General features: G+C 43.5%; 2 protein-coding genes across 3 annotated transcripts in view; one reads left to right on the top strand and one right to left on the bottom strand.

Annotated features, from left to right (window-relative positions):
- LOC126260818 (H(+)/Cl(-) exchange transporter 4) overlaps positions 1 to 21,757 on the bottom strand; it is a 485,631-nt gene that overhangs the window by 278,871 nt on the left and 185,003 nt on the right. The window contains exon 2 of one of the 2 annotated variants that reach the window (XM_049958193.1): positions 2,782 to 2,810. The exons of the other annotated variant lie outside the window; for it this stretch is intronic. The gene's annotated coding sequence lies outside the window, so the exon portion shown is untranslated. The remainder of the gene's footprint in view (positions 1 to 2,781; positions 2,811 to 21,757) is intronic. 2 annotated transcript variants of the gene reach the window in all.
- LOC126260722 (uncharacterized) overlaps positions 1 to 21,757 on the top strand; it is a 91,802-nt gene that overhangs the window by 12,670 nt on the left and 57,375 nt on the right. The window contains exon 2 of the mRNA XM_049958059.1: positions 1,247 to 1,443. Coding sequence (XP_049814016.1) covers positions 1,247 to 1,443 — 197 coding nt within the window. The remainder of the gene's footprint in view (positions 1 to 1,246; positions 1,444 to 21,757) is intronic.

Genomic DNA, 21,757 nt, shown 5'->3' with positions numbered 1-21,757 from the left:
ACTTTTCGTTATTTAAGGTCAACTGCCACTTTTCGCACCATTAAGATATTTCTTCTAAATCGTTTTGCAGTTTGTTTTGATCTTCTGATGACTTTATTAGTCGATAATAAACGACAGTGTCATCTGCAAACAACCGAAGACGGCTGCTCAGATTGTCACCCAAATCATTTATATACAGTAGATAAGGAACGGCAATTGGCCTATAACACTACCTTGGGGAACGCCAGGAATCACTTCTGTGTTACTCGATGACTTTTCGTCAATTACAACGAACTGTGACCTCTCTGACAGGAAATCAGAGATCTAGTCACACAGCTGAGACGATATTCCATAAACACGCAATTTCACTACGAGCCGCTTGGGTGGCACAGTGTCAAAAGCCTTCCGGAAATCTAGAAATACGGAATCGGTCTGAAATCCCTTGTCAATAGCATATGCAGCAATTTGCGGAAGGGTTGCAGTTCTGTAACGCTGAACGATTCCCTTCAGTCATCGTTGGTGCCGTTTTTGCAGGATCTTTTGCCGGTCGCAGAGTTGTCGGAGATTTGATGTTTTACCGGATTCCTGATATTCACGTTACACTCGTGAATTCGTCATGAGGAAAAATCCCCACTCCATCGCTACCTCGGAGATGCTGTGTCCCGTCGCTCGTGTGCCGACTATAACACCACGTTCAGTCTCACTTAAATCTTGATAGCCGGCCGCGGTGGCCGAGCGGTTCTAGGCGCTTCAGTCCGGAACCGCGCGACTGCTACGGTCGCAGGTTCGAATCCTGCCTCGGACATGGATGTGTCTGATGTCCTTAGGTTAGTTAGGTTTCAGTAGTTCTAAGTTCTAGGGGACTGATGGCCTCAGATGTTAATTGCCATAGTGCTCAGTGCCATTTGAACCATTTTTTAAATCTTGATAATCTGCCATTGCAGTAGCAGTAACAGATCTAACAATTGCGCCAGACACTTGTTGTCTTATATAAGCGTTGCCGACCGCATGTCGTTTTCTGCCTGTTTACATATCTCTGTATTAGAATACGCATGCCTATACCAGATTCTTTGGCACTTCAGTGTAGGATGCTAGGCGGGCTGCTAGATTAGTGACCAGTAGGTTCGAAGAACGCGCAAGTGTTGCGGAGATGCTTCGGGAACTCAAATGGGGAGCCCCTGGAGGGAAGGCGACATGGTTTTGAGGAACATCGTTGGGAAAATTCAGAGGACAGACATTTGAAGTGTGGCGTGGTCGGTGTGCGCAGGTGTTCGCCGCCGGGCCACGGCTGGGCGTGCGGCATCTCGTGTGACCGGCTGCAGGACGACGACATCTCGGACGACGTGACGTGCGCGCGCCGCATCCACGCCGAGCACCAGCGGCTCTCCGGCGACGGGTTCAACGCGTGGACCGTCTACCGCCAGCACTGCAGCGGCGGCCGCGCCGGGCGCTTCCTCAACGGCTGCTTCTGAGCGTCGCAGCGTCAGCGCACGGCGGGCAACGACGGGACTCCTAACCAGGCGGTCTCGCGTTTGCAACAGAAGCACTTTTTCCAGAGAACAGTTCTACTGTGGTTCTTCACTTGCATAAACATTCATCGTTAAATCCATAAATATTCTCTTGATTCTGATATTCATACACGAAAAACATGTTATTTTGGTGTAGCAACATAAAACACACCGTCACAGTCATATAGTCACAGCAAAATAATGAAACAGCACTGAGCTGTCATTCACTGTGTCACCCACGATACTGAAGTGCAATTTTTAGTAGCATAGACTAAATTTTTCATGTCATTCATCATGTGTATATGCTTCGCTCCATACTACTTACGAGTTGTATAAGTTTCACGTCATGTCATCTGCGGCTTGTATAAAATCAAATAAATAGTTACTGTCTTGTATGCCAAGCCTGAGTTAATACAAACCTCGACACAATTTTTAACTTTTGTATTGTATGTATTGTATGTTATCCGGGGGCCTAGAAACGACGGAGAGGCTCCGTCCCCGCCGCAACCGCAGTGGTACACAACACCACGACGGCTACCGCAGTCCACTTCAACCCTCCGCCGCCCCACACCGAACCCAGGGTTATTGTGCGGTTCGGTCCCCGGTGGACCCCCCAGGGAACGTCTCACACCAGACGAGTGTAACCCCTATGTTTGCGTGGCAGAGTAATGGTGGTGTACGCGTACGTGGAGAACTTGTTTGCGCAGCAATCGCCGACATAGTGTGGCTGAGGCGGAATAAGGGGAACCAGCCCGCATTCGCCGTGGCAGATGGAAAACCGCCTAAAAACCATCCACAGACTGGCTGGATCACCGGACCTCGACTCAAGTCCGCCGGGCGGATTAGTGCCAGGGACCGGCGCTCCTTCCCGTCCGGAAAGCAGTGCGTTAGACCGCACGGCCAACCGGGCGGGCCATTTTTACCTTACTTGTAGGACCTTTTATTTTGCTAAGGAGAAGCAAAGACTTCGTGTAAACAACATCCGTTTTAAAAATTCTCTTTAAAATGAAGTGATCTGTGAAACTGCAACACCCAAGCAAGACAAGTAACTTCCCGAACAAGTCTGTGAAACAAAATAGAAGAAAGGAGAAAAGTATTGTGTTTCGCAACTGATGAATGGTCTCACTTGAGGTGAAACTGGTATGCGACGATCTACAAACCTACAGTAGTGTATTACAAGTACTATTTTCTGTTAAACTCGTCTTCCTACTAAATAATAGAATACTATTAGATTTTGCTTACGTTTCTATCACAAATTGTACTCGAATGACCTATAATACTCAGGTTAACTTACTGTGAGTGTTCGTCGACTTCAGATTTTTCCTGAAAAAGAGAAAGATATATGTCAGGCAAACCACGTTCACAAACAGTCTTACAATAATGAAAACTCTTTGATACAGGATGAAATTACTGAACTATATTTAAAAAACGTAAATTAGTTACAAATTACTGCGTACAAACACTTTATTCAACAAGTAAACGTCACTACAGATATTCGGATTTCGGTTATGACACGTTCGATGTGCCTGCTAATATTGACGATGATGTGGCGCAGACGAATAGCTAAATTCTGCATGACCCGCTGAAGTGTCGGAACATCGATGCTGTTGATGAACTCCTGAAAGGCTGTTTCCAGCTCGGCAATGGTTTTGGGGCTATTGCTGGAGGAAAGGAGGCGTTCTTTTCGTGAATCGCTACTGAGGAAATTTAGAGAACCAGCATTTGTGGCAGACTGTAGTACAATTTTACTGCCGCCAACTTAGATTTCGCGGAAATACCACACAGATAAGAGAGATTATGGCTCGTACAGAGGCATATAACCAGTCATTTTTCCCTCCTTCTGTTTGGGAGTGGAACAGGGAGAGAAGATGCTAGTTGTGGTACGAGGTACCCTCCGCCACGCACCGTATGGTGGATTGCGGAGTATGTATGTAGATGTAGATTGCTGTACACGTTGTCTTTAATATAGCCCCACAAAAAGGACTCAGATGTGTTCAGATCGGAGAATATGGTGCCCAATCGATGCCCATGCCAGTGGCCTCTGGGTACCTCAGAACCAGAATGCGATCCCCAGAGTGCTCCTCCAGGACATCAAACACTCTCATGCTTCAATGCGGTCGAGCTTCGTCTTGCATGAACCACATCTTGTCGAAATCAGTGTCACCTTGGATAGTGGGGATGAAAGCATCTTCTAAAACCTTCACATACCATTCGGTAGCCACCGTGCCATCAAGGAATTTAACACTGATTGTTCCATTGCTCGACATTGCACACCACACTGTCACCCGTTGAAGGTGGAGAGACTTCTCGATCGCGAAATGTGGATTCTCAGTCCCACAAGTGCGATAATTTTGCTTATTGACGAATGCATCTAAATGAAAGTCGTCGATAAATCAAACCATATTTACATATAAGTCCTGTTCGTAAATTCTGTGAACAACAGTTTTAGCGAAACACAACCGCTGTTCCGTGGCCCTGGGTCTTAATGGGTGATGGATTTGAATTCCGTGTGGGAAGAGATGCAGGCCTTCAACAAAAATTGGTCGCAGTGTCTCACGGTTGATTCCCACCTGTTGCGCAGCTCGTTTGATCGATTTCCTGGGACTGGTTTGAAACACAGCGCGTGTCTTCTCAATGTTTTCAGGCTTTTTCACCGTTTTTGGACGACTGACATTGCCAACACTGTCATCACGACCACTATCCGCTCTCTCAAACCTGCGAATCAAATTCTTCATTGTTAGCACGCTTGGACCGGTTGTCTTCATCTTGAACTCGGTCGCAAACTTCCTGTGAGTCGCAGGTGTGCTGTTATCGCTCGCATAAAAAGGCCTTCACAAACGCTATGCGCTCAGGTACGCTGGTACCGTGACATTTTCACATGCAAATGGCCGACAACAACAAGGAGCATGCGCATACGCATACTAGTTCCCATCGTGCCCCGCGGCCAACAGTGCGGTTTGAAATTCCTAACGCAAACCGTCCAGAAGTTATGACGATTTCATTTCGTATAGTTCAACAAGACCAATTCTTTTAAGAGATAGGAGTTTTGTGTAACAACGAAGCAAATTCAAATGGAAACGGGAAGGTCAGTACACACAGGACAATATTTTTCTCATAAATTAATCTCAACAAAGACCCACCGGGATAGCCGCGCGTGTTAAAGCGCCGGTTCCGGGACGAGGAGGTACGCTGGCCAGGACAGAATCCACCCGGCGGATTAACGACGACAATCGGTGTGGCTTTTAGGCGGTTTCCCACACCCGATTTGGTGAGTGCTGGGTTGGTACTTAAGCCCCACCTCAGTTACACGATTCGAAAACATCCAGAAAACATTCGGTCACTTTCACATGAATAACACTACACGCAGACAATTGGATACATATATTAAACCCGAGAGGCAACGGGACAGAATGGGTATTTCGCCAACCCTTAAACTAATCAAGCCAAATCCGTTAGTATCTTTGTCGACCCTGCGCCGATGCAGGACAAAGGCACAAGAGAATGAAGAAGAAAAAGTAAAAAAAGAGGAGAAGAGCTATCATAAAAGACATTCGCGTGTCAGACAAGAATGTCACTTCACTTCTCTTAGGAGTCTTTAGGTCACTAAGGGAAGTGTGATCATAGATGCGTATCTACCTCACAAAGTGGTTTAGAAAGTGAAATTACAGTGCGACCTTCAGCATGTGAACAGATGAGAGGAAACGCAATGCCAACCAAAAACGCGAAGTGGTGTAAGTAACCACTTATTTACGTAAAAAACAAGGTATGAAAGTTTTATAATCTACAAATCTCGCTCGTCGAAACAAACAGTATCATTCTAGATTCCAATGAAGATGCGTTAAAATAAAAGGCGAAACGCCTCTGGAGGAAATAAAATATATTGCAGCAAGAAAAAGCTGTTTTTATTTACGAAACGAATAGTTCACATTAATTTCAGGAGGCGATAACTTACAGGTATCCATCATTTCTGAAAAAATGAACAGACACAATAGCTGATAATTTATATTTAGCTCAACGTTATACATCAAATGAATCAAAATTATGCTACGCAGAAAGGTATCAGATTAGCAAATTAGGCAATATTTTGACAGGGTGAAGCACAAGACGTAACTACTGCTATTGTGCTATTATGCCAGCTCACTATTTCTCAAAAATCACAGAGCAGTGTTTAAATAAAAATTTACAAGCAATTTCACAAGACAACATACACACATTCAACCTCAAAAAGAAGAAAAATTACGAAGGTATACAAATCAAGTTGCTGGCGACAAAAAAAACTGAAACTTTGATAACAACAGTACTCAGTCTTAGATGCGGAAAGATGTTCCAAAAGTAACTCAAATAATTCCATTTAGGTGGACCGAAACATAGAGATGGCTCTGAGCACTATAGGACTTAACATCTGTGATCATCAGTCCCCTAGAACTTCTTACAACTACTTTAACCTAACTAACCTAAGTACATCACACACATCCACGCCCGAGGCAGGATTCGAACCTTCGACCGTAGCGGTCACGCGGTTCCAGACTGAAGCGCCTAGAACCGCACGGCCACACCAGCCGGTTGAAACAAAGAGAAGAAGGTATTATCGTTGGATATAAGTTAACACTACAGCCAATCATTAACTGTAAGTCTATACACTTTGCCATGTCCTAATCCACTGGAAAACAACATTTCTATGATCATTTGTGTTAAGGCCGTCAAGGTTGCGAAAGTCAGACTCCGAAAAATGTATACGGTACGACGCTTGCAGTAGTATACTGCCTGACAAACAAGTGAAGCATACAGGAGGGGACGAGGAAACGAAATGAAGCTTCACAAGATGAGAGGGTATGTCACATCAGTGATTAGAAAACAGAGTCACATTTACAAATAACTGGGCAATATGATCTCACTTATCAATACGACGTTGCACCCTCTGTGACCTTGATTAATGCAGTGATTCGATTAAGAAGGGTGTCAATATCTATTGTATTATCGCCGGAAGCAAGATGGTCCACAGCTGTTGCGACTGGTCCTAGATATCCTAGATACAGTTACTGACCCGAAGCAGATGTCCAGACTGAACCTACATATGTTCTATCAGCGACAGATCTGAAGATTTTTGCTGGCCGTCGGACTACCTCAAAGACAGTTCATAGAGACACATGCCACGTGTACATGACTCTGTCCTACTGAAAAATGACACCACGGTATTGCTCAAAAATGGTTCAAATGGCTCTGAGCACAATGGGACTTAACATCTGAGGTCATCAGTCCCCTAGAACTTACAACTACTTAAACCTAACTAACCTAAGGACATCACATACATGCATGCCCGAGGCAGGATTCGAACTTGCGACCGTAGCAGCAGCGCGGTTCCGGACTGAAGCGCCTAGAACCGCTCGGCCACAACCACCACGATATTCTCGCCTGGGCAATGACACGTGAGGATGCAGGATGTCCGTGACGTACCGTTGTGTGACTAGATTTCCCTCATCATCCGAATGCGCCACGAATCTGGGAACTGCACGATTTGACCAGGTGGAAAGATGAAGACACACAATGAGACCCCTTTAAAAGTTTGTCAGCTGTCGATAACGCTGTTTCACAGAAAACATTTCCTTCAAAAGCGAGCAGTCAAAATCTGACGTTACTCAAGCTCCTTCTATACCCTACCAGACCTAGCAACAACACTAAACAAGAACATCACTAATGCATTCTGCAGTGTCCGTTCTACCTGTCACAGAGAGCTGCTATTCTACCCGCCAATGGTGTGTGACGGAGTGACGTTGACGTCCAACCATTGTAAGGGAGTGTATAAACACCACACCGTGGTGTTGAATGTTACTTACATTTCCAAATTAGATCGCAGAAACTCTGAAGAGTACGTAAGTTCGATAAAGAGCTGTATCTCACGCAGCCCACTCTACATCTTTACGTGGAGATCAACAAATAAAAAAAAAACCCTGGAAGAAATTTACTAATTCAGAACACGAAATGGAAGAAGAAAATACTGTGGCCGGTATCAATCGATCTGAAATACTGTTCCCTTAAATATAAGCGTCGGAACGCACAAAGAGTTTCGCTGTTAGAGTGTCGTTACGGAACTTGGCTTCGCCTGTTGAGCAATAACGCACCTAAAGTTTTGTACCGGGCGGATGAGAGGCGCTATTTTGAGTCAGGACTGGCCGGAGGTGGCAGTAAATAACGTGATAAACTGCACGTCATATACTGCGTACTACACGGGACGCCTCTCTCCCAGGCCGTTCCGCATGCGGCTGGAGACCTTCGCTGGAGCGGTGGTCGTCCTTCTGGTGTCTGACGCTCTGTGTTACTCTCGGCTGCAGACCACGATAGCTACCACCGACTGAATCCCAACTAATGCTGTCACTGAGTACTAATTACGCACTCATTACTACGCGGTGCACCTGCCCATGTTCGAGAGAACTATTCTCACTTCTCAGGCAGCAGCAGTCGGCAGAGACACAATCAGCAACAGGGAAGTAACCAATTTTGTGACATTTGAAATGTCCCCTTAGAAAAATTATGAATGACTGTGCTGGTAAACTTCTACGTTATTTGATACAAAGACAGCTTAGTAAAACTGAACGTACTCAGACATTTCTCTCTTTACTTATTCTGATCATCACTAAACTGACACACAATATTTTTAGCGCAACGCAATCTGACTTTCAAAATCCCTACAAAAGAATGGCCCTGACTAACAATAACCTATACCTTCCATGAACCACTTACATTACATAAATCTTCGTTACTCGAACTACTGCAATACAGCGAGCGCCAATACTGCCAGCTAAATAAAAGATTTTAACTACTGAAGGCACTAGCAACTGATAGGCATATGAAAGATTTTGATAGAGAACAAACAATGTATTTAGCTTAAAAGCGTTCAAAAGCATATATAATTTTGTGACATCCATTTAAACAAATTTCCTTTTTCTGATGGACACACGTCCAGACCGTCCGCTCAAAACTCTGGCATCTCTCTCCCCACATCCACCACTGCTGGCGGCTCACCTCCAACTGCACAACGCAACGCGTTGTTCACAACGAACTGCCCAACACTACACAAGTGAATATCCCAACAATGAGTCCAACCAGCCACAGACTGCACACAGCACAGTCAGTGACTTTCATACAGAGTGCTACGTGGCGTTACCAACATAAAAACCTAAACAGCCTACTTACATAGTCCCCATGTTCCCCACAAAAAATTTTACAAATTGTTTTGGGCAGTGCCCAATAATTATTTGCTAATTTTTTTTTATATTAACGATGATAAATATATCAAATGCACACAGCTATTGATACAATGTTGGTCAAAAGCAAAAATTGTTCTCATAAAGATAGTCCTGATCATTCATCACAGTAGTAATTACATTGCACAAAGTCTGATCAGTAAAAGAAAATGCACACGGAAGTAGTGGATTTCCATGCAGTCTTGAAGAAGTAGTGGTGTCCTTCCAACGAAAAGACAGTACCGACTCTTGACATGCGGACATGTAATGGGCCACAACAGAGCAAACCCACAGCAGAGTCAGTGATTTTCAAAAAATGGCTCTGAGCACTATGGGACTTAACTTCTGAAGTCATCAGTCCCCTAGAACTTAGAACTACTTAAACCTAACTAACCTAAGGACATCACACATATCCATGCCCGAGGCAGGATTCGAACCTGCGACCGCAGCGGTCGCGCGGATCCAGACAGCAGCGCCTAGAACCGCTCGGCCACTCCGGCGGGCAGTGATTTTCATACAGAGCGCTACGTGGCGTTACTAACATAAAAACCTAAACAGCCTACTGACACATTTTACGAGTTGCTAACCAGGAGCGAATTATATAGTTCATGTGTGTGTTGGTAGTTTAGATTCTCGAAGTTCTGTGGGTTAATTTAATATTGAGGACGTAGACTGCAAGTGCTACTCTGAGATGAAGAGGATGGCACAGGAACAGGAGACTGATGAACTTGAAACGAAAAAAAGCACGGTTCTCTCGTTTACGTTCGTGTCGTACCATAAACCGATTTTGTGACGTATTAACTACAAGTTCATAATCAGGAGCGAATTGTTTAGCCTCACCTGAGTGCTTTGATGGTTTGGTTTTGAGTCTCTGCGTGTTAAAATTTATTAGACATAGTATTTGCATTTTTGTCAGTGTCTACAGTAGAGTTCCATAGCGCTTGTCGATACTCCTGTCTGTCTTGTGCAGTTTCGTACGGCCTGTAGTATGGATAGGGACTGTGATTTCTGTGTGCGGATGCGAGCTGAAACGGTAACACTTCGCTCGCAGCTCCAGACTGTGATGGCTGCAGTTACACAGCTTGAGGCTGCAGTGGATGGGCATCACTTTTGTAGGTCCGTCGTGGGGACCCAATAGACGTCCAACACTACTCACGAGTCCGCCTATCAGTCCGCACCGGTTGCCACCCCAGTTACTGCTCGCACTCAAGTTGACCCCTCACTCGTGGTCACGTGGGAGATCGCCTTGTGGCGTGGCAGGCAATGAGTTGTGAACTGGTAGTTGTGGAATCCAATGTTAGGCGCGTTACGGGGCCCCTTAGAGACATGGTTGCCAAGGAGTGGAAGAAAGCCAATGCACACCCTGTGTGCATAGCGGGTGGAGTCATTCCGGATGCGGAAAGGGTCCTTCTGGATGCCATGAAGAGCACAGGGTGCAGCCAAGCCAACTGCAGATGGTAGCTCGCGTTGGTACCAATAGTATGTTTTGATTTGGATCGGAAGAGATGTTCTCTGGGTTCGAGCGACTATCAGAAGTGGTAAAGGCTGCCAATCTTGCCTGCGAGATGAAAGCAGAGTTCACGATTTGCAGCATAGTCGACAGGACTGATTGCGGACTTCTGGTACGGAGTCTAGTGGAGGGTCTGAAACAGAGGCTGAGGAGGTTCTCCGACCGTGTAGGCTGCAGATTCCTCGCCTGCGCTATAGGTGGTGGTGTTTCGGGATCCGCTTTATAATAGGTCAGCAGTCCACTACATGCAGGAAGCAGCTACACGGGTATCAGGGGCTGTGTGACGTGGACTGGGCGGTTTTTTAGGTTAGAGGGTCTCAGGGCAACACAAAAAGGGTTTCAGTCTCAGAGGATGCAGGTCGAACATGGGAAGTACGTAGATCTAGGAACCATCGGTATAACAGCTTTCAATTATTGCGGCTACGTAGGGAAAGTACCAGAGCTCCATGCGCTAATAGCACTGATTCCCAAATCGTTATAGGCACTGAAACCTGCCTAAAGCCGGAGATAAGGTCAGCCGAAATTTTTGCGAAGGTGTTCAGAAAGGATGAGCTAAACGAAGTTGGCGGTGGCGTATTTGTTGCTGTTAGCAGTAGTTTATCTTGTAGCAAAATTGAAGCTGATAGTTCCTATGAGATAGTACGGGTAAAGAACATTTTTAGCAACCGGAATATAATAATTGGATCCTTTTACCAACCTCCCAACTCAGATCATAAAATTACTGAAAGGTTCAAAGAAAACTTGACCCTAATTTCAAAAATATACCCGACTCATACAATTATAGTTGGTGGTGACTTCAATTTATCCTCGATACGCTGGCGAAAATACATACGCATAACACATCATCCGAATGTGTTCTAAACGCATTCTCTGAAAATTATTTCGAGTAGTTAGTTCATGAATCAACTCAAATAGTAAACGGCTATGAAAACACACCTGACGTCTTAGTAACAAATAACCCTAAACTAATAACGAGGATCAAAACGGATACGCGGATTAGTGAACACGGGGTTGTCGTAGAGACACTGAATACCGTAACTCCCAAATTCTCCAAAAATAAAAATAAAATTTCCTATTCAAAAAAGAAGATAAAAATTCATCTGTCGCCTTCCTGAGAGATAATCTCCGATCCTTCCAAATTAATCATGTAAAGTTAGACCAGATGTGGCTTGAATCCAAAGATATAGTATCGACAGCAATTGAGAGAGTTATACCAAATAAGTTATTTGAGCTGATCCTCGTCGGTACGCAAAACAAGTTGCAGAAACAACGAAAAAACACGCAAAATCCAAACGAACGATTAAATTTGGCGATTGGCTCACGGTTGGCGATCTTTTACAGAAGCTCGAAATTTAGCGCGGATTTCAGTGCGAGAGGCTTATAATAGTTTCCACAACCAAACTTTGTCGCGGAACCTTGCAGAAAATCCAAAAACAGTCTTGTAGTGTGTAAGACACAATAAATGTCTTCTCTGCTTGGTAGCAATGGAACAGCGCTGCTAAAGCAGAGTTACTGAAAACAGCCTTCCGAAATTCCTTCACCAAAGAAAACGATGTGAATATCCCAGTATTCGAATCAATAACGACTGCCAACACGAGTAACTTAGAAACAGGTATCCTCGGAGTAGTGTAGCAAGTCAAATCGCTTAATAAAAGCAAGTTTTGTAGTCCAGACTGTATTCCGATAGGTTCCTTTCAGAGTATGGCGATGCAATAGCTCCATGCTTAACAGTCATATACAACTGCTCGCTCGACGAGAGATCCGTACCCAAAGATCAGAAAGTTGCACACGTGACACTAATATTCAAGAAAGGCAATATTAGGTAATCCAGTAAATTACAGACCCATATCATAAACGTAGATATGCACCACAATTTTGGAACATATATTGCGTGCGAACATTATGAATTACCTAGAACAGAATGGTCTATTGACACACAGTCACACGGATTTTGAAAAGATTGTTCTTGTAAAACACAATTAGCTCTACACTCACACGAAGTGTTGAGTGCTATTGACAAGGGATTTTAAATTCATTCCGTATTTCTAAATTTTCAGAAGGCTTTTGACACTGTGCTTCACAAGCGGCTTGTAATCAGATTGCGTGCTTATGCAATATCGTCTCAGTTATTCGACTGAATCCGTGATTTCCAGTGAGAGAGGTCGCAGTTCGTAGTGACGGAAAGTCATCGAGTACAACAGAAGTAATTTCTGGCGCTCCTCAAGGTAGTGATATAGGGCATCAGCTGTTCCTTATCTATATAAACGATTTAGGTGACAAACTCAGTAGCCGTCTTAGGTTTTTTGCGGATGACGTTGTCATTTATCGTGTAGTAAAGTCGTCAGGAGATCAAAACAAATTAAAAAACGATTTAGGAAAGATATCTTTAGGGTGCGAAGATTGGCGGCTGATCTTAAATAATAAAAAGTGTGAAGTCATTCACACGAGTGCTAAAAGTAATCCGTTAAACTTCGGTTACGCGATTAATAAGTCAAATCTAAAGACAATAAATTCAACTAAATACCTAGGAATTACAATTACGAAAAAACTCTCTAATAAAGAGACTGCCTACACTGCGCTTCTCCGTCCTCTTTTGGAGTACTACTGCGCGGTGTGAGATCCTTACCAGTTAGTACTAAGGGAGTATATCGAGAAAATTCAAAGAAGAGCAGCACGTTTTGTACTATCGAGAAGTAGGGGAGAGAGTGTCACGGACATGATACAGGATTTGGTGTGGACGTCATTAAAACATAACGTTTCTCGTTGCGACGGGATCTTCTCGCGAAATTTCAATCACCAACTGTCTCCTGCGAATGCGAAATTATTTTCTAGACGCTGACCTACATAGAGAGAAACGATTATCATAATGAAATAAGGGAAATCAGAGCTCGCACGGAAAGATGCACGAGTTCTTTTTTTCGGAGTACTGTTCGAGAGCGGAATAGTAGAGAATTATTGTGAAGGTGGTTCGATGAACACTCTCCCAGGCACTTAAGTGTGATTTACAGAGTACCCACGAAGAAGATGTAGACGTAGGATATTTTAACGAGCTGTGGTTACTATTTAAAAATATAGTTATATAAACTAGCGCCGAATATCGAATCCAAGACACTCTTGCGAAACATATGCTGCTACATTGCTTTTCATTGTTACTTATGATAGCAAGAAGACTACAATCTCTTTTCCAAAGAAACTCTAGTTATGTTCTGATTTTCAGACACAAAAGATGGACTGCAAGTACAAGGCGTATAACTGGGTAACCTCTGGAGGTTTGGGGGGGGGGGGGGGGTCTTTGGCTCATAGCCTAAATTTCAGCAAAGTTTAGACTAACACGGCATATAGCTCTCTGACAAGATAATGCTGTTCAAAGTTTTATGAGTGATATCAGGCACACTATATACATACAATAGCGAGAACGGCTGCAGAGCACGCGCCCTAGGCACCATTTCCGTGAGGCAGTTTTGCAAAAATGTGTTGTTGTTGTTGTGGTCTTCAGTCCTGAGACTGGTTTGATGCAGCTCTCCATGCTACTCTATCCTGTGCAAGCTTCATCTCCCAGTACCTACTGCAACCTACATCCTTCTGAATCTGCTTAGTGTATTGATCTCTTGGTCTCCCTCTACGATTTTTACCCTCCACGCTGCCCTCCAATGCTAAATTTGTGATCCCTTGATGCCTCAAAACATGTCCTACCAACCGATCCCTTCTTCTAGTCAAGTTGTGCCAGAAACTTCTCTTCTCCCCAATCCTATTCAATACCTCCTCATTAGTTACGTGATCTACCCACCTTATCTTCAGCATTCTTCTGTAGCACCACATTTCGAAAGCTTCTATTCTCTTCTTGTCCAAACTGGTTATCGTCCATGTTTCACTTCCATACATGGCTACACTCCATACAAATACTTTCAGAAACGACTTCCTGACACTTAAATCTATACTCGATGTTAACAAATTTCTCTTCTTCACAAACGATTTCCTTGCCATTGCCAGTCTACATTTTATATCCTCTCTACTTCGACCATCATCAGTTATTTTACTCCCTAAATAGCAAAACTCCTTTACTACTTTAAGTGTCTCATTTCCTAATCTAATCCCCTCAGCATCACCCGATTTAATTTGACTACATTCCATTATCCTCGTTTTGCTTTTGTTGATGTTCATCTTATATCCTCCTTTCAAGACACTGTCCATTCCGTTCAACTGCTCTTCCAAGTCCTTTGCTGTCTCTGACAGAATTACAATGTCATCGGCGAACCTCAAAGTTTTTACTTCTTCTCCATGAATTTTAATACCTACCCCGAATTTTTCTTTTGTTTCCTTTACTGCTTGCTCAATATACAGATTGAATAACATCGGGGAGAGGCTACAACCCTGTCTCACTCCTTTCCCAACCACTGCTTCCCTTTCATGCCCCTCGACTCTTATAACTGCCATCTGGTTTCTGTACAAATTGTAAATAGCCTTTCGCTCCCTGTATTTTACCCCTGCCACCTTCAGAATTTGAAAGAGAGTATTCCAGTTAACGTTGTCAAAAGCTTTCTCTAAGTCTACAAATGCTAGGAACGTAGGTTTGCCTTTTCTTAATCTTTCTTCTAAGATAAGTCGTAAGGTTAGTATTGCCTCACGTGTTCCAACATTTCTACGGAATCCAAACTGATCTTCCCCGAGATCCGCTTCTACCAGTTTTTCCATTCGTCTGTAAAGAATTCGCGTTAGTATTTTGCAGCTGTGACTTATTAAACTGATAGTTCGGTAATTTTCACATCTGTCAACACCTGCTTTCTTTGGTATTGGAATTATTATATTCTTCTTGAAGTCTGTGGGTATTTCGCCTGTCTCATACATCTTGCTCACCAGATGGTAGAGTTTTGTCATGACTGGCTCTCCCAAGGCCATCAGTAGTTCTAATGGAATGTTGTCTACTCCCGGGGCCTTGTTTCGACTCAGGTCTTTCAGTGCTCTGTCAAACTCTTCACGCAGTATCTTATCTCCCATTTCATCTTCATCTACATCCTCTTCCATTTCCATAATATTGTCCTCAAGTACATCGCCCTTGTATAAACCCTCTATATACTCCTTCCACCTTTCTGCCTTCCCTTCTTTGCTTAGAACTGGGTTGCCATCTGAGCTCTTGATATTCATACAAGTGGTTCTCTTCTCTCCAAAGGTCTCTTTAATTTTCCTGTAGGCAGTATCTATCTTGCCCCTAGTGAGACAAGCCTCTACATCCTTACATTTGTCCTCTAGCCATCCCTGCTTAGCCATTTTGCACTTTCTGTCGATCTCATTTTTGAGACGTTTGTATTCCCTTTTGCCTGCTTCATTTACTGCATTTTTATATTTTCTCCTTTCATCAATTAAATTCAATATTTCTTCTGTTACCCAAGGATTTCTATTAGCCCTCGTCTTTTTACCTACTTGATCCTCTGCTGCCTTCACTACTTCATCCCTCAGAGCTACCCATTCTTCTTCTACGGTATTTCTTTCCCCCATTCCTGTCAATTGTTCCCTTATGCTCTCCCTGAAACTCTCTACAACCTCTGGTTCTTTCAGTTTATCCAGGTCCCATCTCCTTAAATTCCCACCTTTTTGCAGTTTCTTCAGTTTCAATCTGCAGTTCATAACCAATAGATTGTGGTCAGAATCCACATCTGCCCCTGGAAATGTCTTACAATTTAAAACCTGGTTCCTGAATCTCTGTCTTACCATTATATAATCTATCTGATACCTATTAGTATCTCCAGGATTCTTCCAGGTATACAACCTTCTTTTATGATTCTTGAACCAAGTGTTAGCTATGATTAAGTTATGCTCTGTGCAAAATTCTACAAGGCGGCTTCCTCTTTCATTTCTTCCCCCCAATACATATTCACCTACTATGTTTCCTTCTCTCCCTTTTCCTACTGACGAATTCCAGTCACCCATGACTATTAAATTTTCGTCTCCCTTCACTACCTGAATAATTTCTTTTATCTCGTCATACATTTCATCAATTTCATCATCTGCAGAGCTAGTTGGCATATAAACTTGTACTACTGTAGTAGGCATGGGCTTTGTGTCTATTTTGGCCACAATAATGCGTTCACTATGCTGTTTGTAGTAGCTAACCCGCACTCCTATTATTTTATTCATTATTAAACCTACTCCTGCATTACCCCTATTTGATTTTGTGTTTATAACCCTGTAATCACCTGACCAAAAGTCTTGTTCCTCCTGCCACCGAACTTCACTAATTCCCACTATATCTAACTTTAACCTATCCATTTCCCTTTTTAAATTTTCTAACCTACCTGCCCGATTAAGGGATCTGACATTCCACGCTCCGATCCGTAGAATGCCAGTTTTCTTTCTCCTGATAACGACGTCCTCTTGAGTAGTCCCCGCCCGGAGATCCGAATGGGGGACTATTTTACCTCCGGAATATTTTACCCAAGAGGACGCCATCATCATTTAATCATACAGTAAAGCTGCATATCCTCGGGAAAAATTACGGCTGTAGTTTCCCCTTGCTTTCAGCCGTTGCAAAAATGTGAGGGAGGGGGAAATGTAACAGGACGAGGGGGAGGGGTGCAAGGAGGAGGAGGAAGAAGAAGAAGAAGAAGAAGAAGAAGGGAAAAGATTGGAAGGCTGTAAAATTTAAAGGAGGTAGATATGTATGAAAGCAAATCACGAGGAGATTAGGGACGGGCTCCTGTTGAGCAACAGTTCCATATCTGCTTCTCCCTGGTAAGAATGCGCTTGTTTCTTGCTGTTAACTACAAGGTGGAGCCATTCCAGTTAGGCCAAATGAGTCGACACAACGGAAGTGTAAAGTGTATATTTTGCGTTCGTTGTTTTAGTTGTTACGGCTTTCCATTGATAGCCAACTGTGGAAAACAAATCACGGTATTGTTGCAAACAATCCAACTTTTTCACTTTATTCGTTCATTGAAATCAACACAAATTAACAATAAAGTATCAAAAAGGATTAAACAAAAAATGGGGAGCTGGCATGTTGAGGTGGATGAGTAGTCGAACTTTGCCTTGGGCGCCAACTACCCTTGTTTGGCAGTGCACATACATTTACGCACTAAGTAACTGTAAGACACAGTTCCAGTTCTCTGTTTAGACCACACTTCAAATTAAAGAATACTTATTGAAATTTGTACCCATTGTTAAGAGTGACATAATGAACTTCGTGATAGACTGCTTTGTTTATGTACACCATCACACCTGAAACTTCCTGGCAGATTAAAACTGTGTGCCCGACCGAGACTCGAACTCGGGACCTTTGCCTTTCGCGGGCAAGTGCTCTACCAACTGAGCTACCCAAGCACGACTGACGCCCCGTCCTCACAGCTTTACTTCTGCCAGTACCTCGTCTCTTACCTTCCAAACTTTACAGAAGCTCTCCTGCGAACCTTGCAGAACTAGCACTCCTGAAAGAAAGGATATTGCGGAGACATGGCTTAGCATGGTAGAGCACTTGCCCGCGAAAGGCAAAGGTCCCGAGTTCGAGTCTCGGTCCGGCACACAGTTTTAATCTGCCAGGTAGTTTCATATCAGCGCACACTCCGCTGCAGAGTGAAAATCTCATTCTGGAACCATCACACCTGCTATACGGTGCTCTGTATCTCGTTACTTACAGCAGATATCACAATGCTCCTGCTATTGCAGATGGCTAGGGCAGTCAAATTACCTCAGTAGAAGTAATCGAGCGCGTGTAGTAGGCTACGACGATCACCTGTTATAAGCACATGCTTAATTCATGTATACTTCCGTCGCTACTCAACATGAAGGTTTCCTTGCACGTAACTATCTTCGCTTGTACTGGAGCAGCAGCACGTTTACAGGGGCCTAGCTGTGTCTTGTCGTATCAGAGCAAAACACTAAAATTTAAAAAAATGTTCAAGAACCTGGCGCCGTCAGGTGATGTTCTCGTCCCAGCACAGAGGCAGCACGTAGACCGTGTGTCCACTGCTCTTGCGGTGAGGCTGTGATGGAACCACTATGAGTGGCTAAGGCTCACTGCTACTGCACTTAAAAGCCAGAAGTTTGTTGCAGTTCCGTCGACTCTTCTTTTTTTACTCAGATTTGATCGGATAAAGCCAAAACATCTTCACAGAAATTCTGTCGTAAAAAAATGTTCGCCTACAATATTCACACAAGTCATGAATCATTCTTATTATTTACAGACATAATCCTTCAACAGTAATGAACATGATGGAAAGTATCGTTGTTATTTCGCAGTTTGTAGTGAGACGCGAAATTGAAGCGTCACCCATCCACCAGTGTCAGCCCAGTTTGCAGGTGAATATAAGTTTAATTTACTGTTTTGTTTATGTATTTTTTAATATTTGTAATGGCTGTGAATTACCTAAAGTTTTGTATTTATTTTTTAGGTTTCATTTACGGAGAGGGCGGCGCAACGAACGGAGACAGCATCTTCACCGCCGGGACCAGAGAGAAAATTGCTGGCCACTATACGTCGCGGGTCGACAGCCAAAGAGCAACAGAAGATCCTGAAACCGAGTTGTTGCGTTGTGCTTCTAAAAATTGAAAAAAAAATTGTAATGTTTGTACAACAATGAGGCCATAGAAAGTTTAACCATGTTGTAAATGTTCAGTCCTATCTTGTCAAGGCTCAGGTTCACGTCTATATGTAGTATATAGGAAGATAATAAACTAGTGCATACTACAAAAGTTTAAATACGTGTTCCGAGAATTTATTTGTGAAGAATTATATTAAGGAAGAAGCATTACTGATTTATTTGACAAGATTAGTAATTTTTGACAACGTTCATCGCGAGTTTGAGTCTTAAAAGTTTATTTAATGTGGTTTTAATATATATTAAAGCAGATAACTTGCATTAATATAATTTCTGAGAAGAAACAAACGACATCTAAATTGGAAAAAGTTTGCGCAAACCAATAGGACTGAGTGACGTAATTCTGCGCATACGACTCAAATGATGATGTTTTAATTACAGTTTCGTTCAATAACCATTCAGAGACAATTTAAAAGGAATTTAAATAATTTTGAAGTGTGTTGTAACTGACGTAGGTGACGAAGTCTGCACATGGTCATATGTTAAAAGAAAATCATTTATACAAAACTTACGTCGTTACACTACAAGTTCCGATTACGCTTCCTAAGCTCAATTACTCTATGCCTTGTTCACAGCGTCGCGATTTTAGGCGCGCACTGAAATCCTAGCTACTTTACTATTCGACCCTTCCGCTACGACGTTCCTGGGTAGTACGGACCGCTTTGCTGTGCGCGAAGGCGATCATACACGAAGTGATTTGGCTGTGTCTCGTTACCCAATTATTCTAACATAATAACTGAAGTTTTGACTGCGTGGTAATTGAGGGCTTTCCCTTACTATTGTAAATGAAATCTGAAACATACTTTAGTAATAATTACCGAATGAAAATGTGAGTTTTGCCGTGCTGGTCCGAAGGTAATGCCTCCGGCTTCTATCACAACAGCTAATCACTTGGCGCATTATCTCGATAGGTGGTCTTGCCGTACCATTTGTTGCTAGTACCTCACTCTACTTCACGACGTCACGAGTCAGCTACTCTATCTTCACCCAGCTAAGGTGTGGAGCGTGGAAATAAATATTATGCCTCCCAGAGCCATAAATTAATATTGAAACAACTAATACATTCACGTCAAAAGATAAAATACTTCATGAATATTCAAGAGCGAACAATATGAAGATCAGACACAAGCATAACAACCATAAAACGTCTAACGAGCACAGCATCTGCTGTGGCAAGGGAAGTCGCGTTGCACCGTCTGGGTTACTTATCTCCTATCAGTCTGTGCGCTGTCAAGTACGAGAGGATGTGTTGTGTGGTCGGCAGCGAACAACCAGATGTACGTCCCTCACACAAAAGCCGCTCACTCATTGGTCGAAACTTTGCTGTTTCTTTCTCCGCTATACACCTCAAGCCTTGCAATATGTTACAAAAAAGTCCGATTGTCGGTATCATTGATTTTATCGGGGGGAGGGGGAAGTGGGGGGGGAGGAATGGCACCATGTTCGTAGCATGCACGCAATCACATAGGATAATGTGACGGCTACAGCCTGCGTATGACATTCTACAACGGTATAGTCTGGACTTTAAGCAATTTTTAAGGGCACTGATCTCTGTACTACCTGGACGAAGAACATTGAACTCTTGAGCATGTGAGTTCATAGTGTCTAAAGAACCATGTCGACTCTATCGTCCGCCATGTCGTGGCAACACGTTCAGAACAGTCTCATGTGTTTAAGGATTATTTACTTACATCTGATTATAAAAGTTACGGCATAGACTGTAAGAGTGTCTGAAGCAGAGAACTGTCAGATCTGTAATCGATTGCAGTACTTCAGCAGAGGTCGCCGACATAAACAGAATATGAGGGTTCTTTTTCAACCTCCCGTGAAAATCAAAAAATGTTTTATTTGCAACATTTAGTTACACCTTCCAGCTACTTCTCTACATGTTCGCCGCGGCGACTTACACTTCTCTCATAGGTCTGCAGGTCGCTGTCTGTGCCATAATACTATCCTCATGGCCAGCAGTTCATGTGAGCGGAGAGATGGATATCAGAAGGAACCAAGTCCGGGCTGTGTGGTGTGTGATCAAACACTCCCCATTGAAGACGCCGCAGAAGCATCGTCAGTGCAAATGCAGTGTGCGTCCGAGCGTTGTCATGAAGAACGAAACGCGTGATAGTTACCTTATGCGGGCTGTGTGAAATCAGGCGAAAATTCTCAGCAAAACTTCACCTGCTGCGGGAGACGCTTATTTTCTAGGCATCTTTACGTGATCACTGGGCACTCAGAATTGAAAAGTGCGACGTGACGCTATAGACGGGCATACTAAAGACACTGCGTAAGACATCTGAGAAAAGTTTCACCGGATTTTCGCTGTGGTTTTAATTTCGTCACTGACCAGAGGTTGGAAAAAAAAATAGCCGTCGTAGGCCCTTCATCCACGTCTTCTACGACGTTTATGTCTCTCTTGTTGTTTCGTTCCTGCAAAAAGTAACAAGAGTTTTGGTATTTCAGAAATGTTTCATCTGCTTTGTATCTTTACTGTGTGTATCCTGCAGAAAACTGACGATCCTGAAACGTGTCATTTCCTCGCTTTCTATGTGTGTTAACACTGTTTTGCTTTGTAGCTGCCTCGGTAAGTTTCCGCTCGCAGGGGGTAAGAGGTTTCTGTTCGGCTGAGAATAATGGGCCGGACTTCTGTAATCCTCCTAAACAGTGGTGGTCGGAGCCGACTAGGTGCATCTCACTGGCGAGTAATTCCCGTGGCGGTCTGTGTTTTCCAGCATTCGCAAGGAACTCTCTAAAAGGCCTCGCACCGTCGAGAAGTGCTATTAGCGCGAACAGAGAATGACCAATGAAGCTGTTTGTATGCGGCCAATGAATGTGATTGGCCGAATGGCTGAAATGTTGAATAATTTCACGGAGCGGTTTTAGAGCTCGCAAAATCGAAATTCAGCTGGTGGGCCTTGTGGGATGTAGACGTGTTTC

The sequence above is a fragment of the Schistocerca nitens genome, chromosome 5 (genome assembly GCF_023898315.1).
Source record: "Schistocerca nitens isolate TAMUIC-IGC-003100 chromosome 5, iqSchNite1.1, whole genome shotgun sequence".
Taxonomy (NCBI): Eukaryota; Metazoa; Arthropoda; class Insecta; order Orthoptera; family Acrididae; genus Schistocerca; species Schistocerca nitens.
Note: the sequence above shows the minus strand (reverse complement) of the source record. Positions and strands in the feature narration are given on the sequence as shown.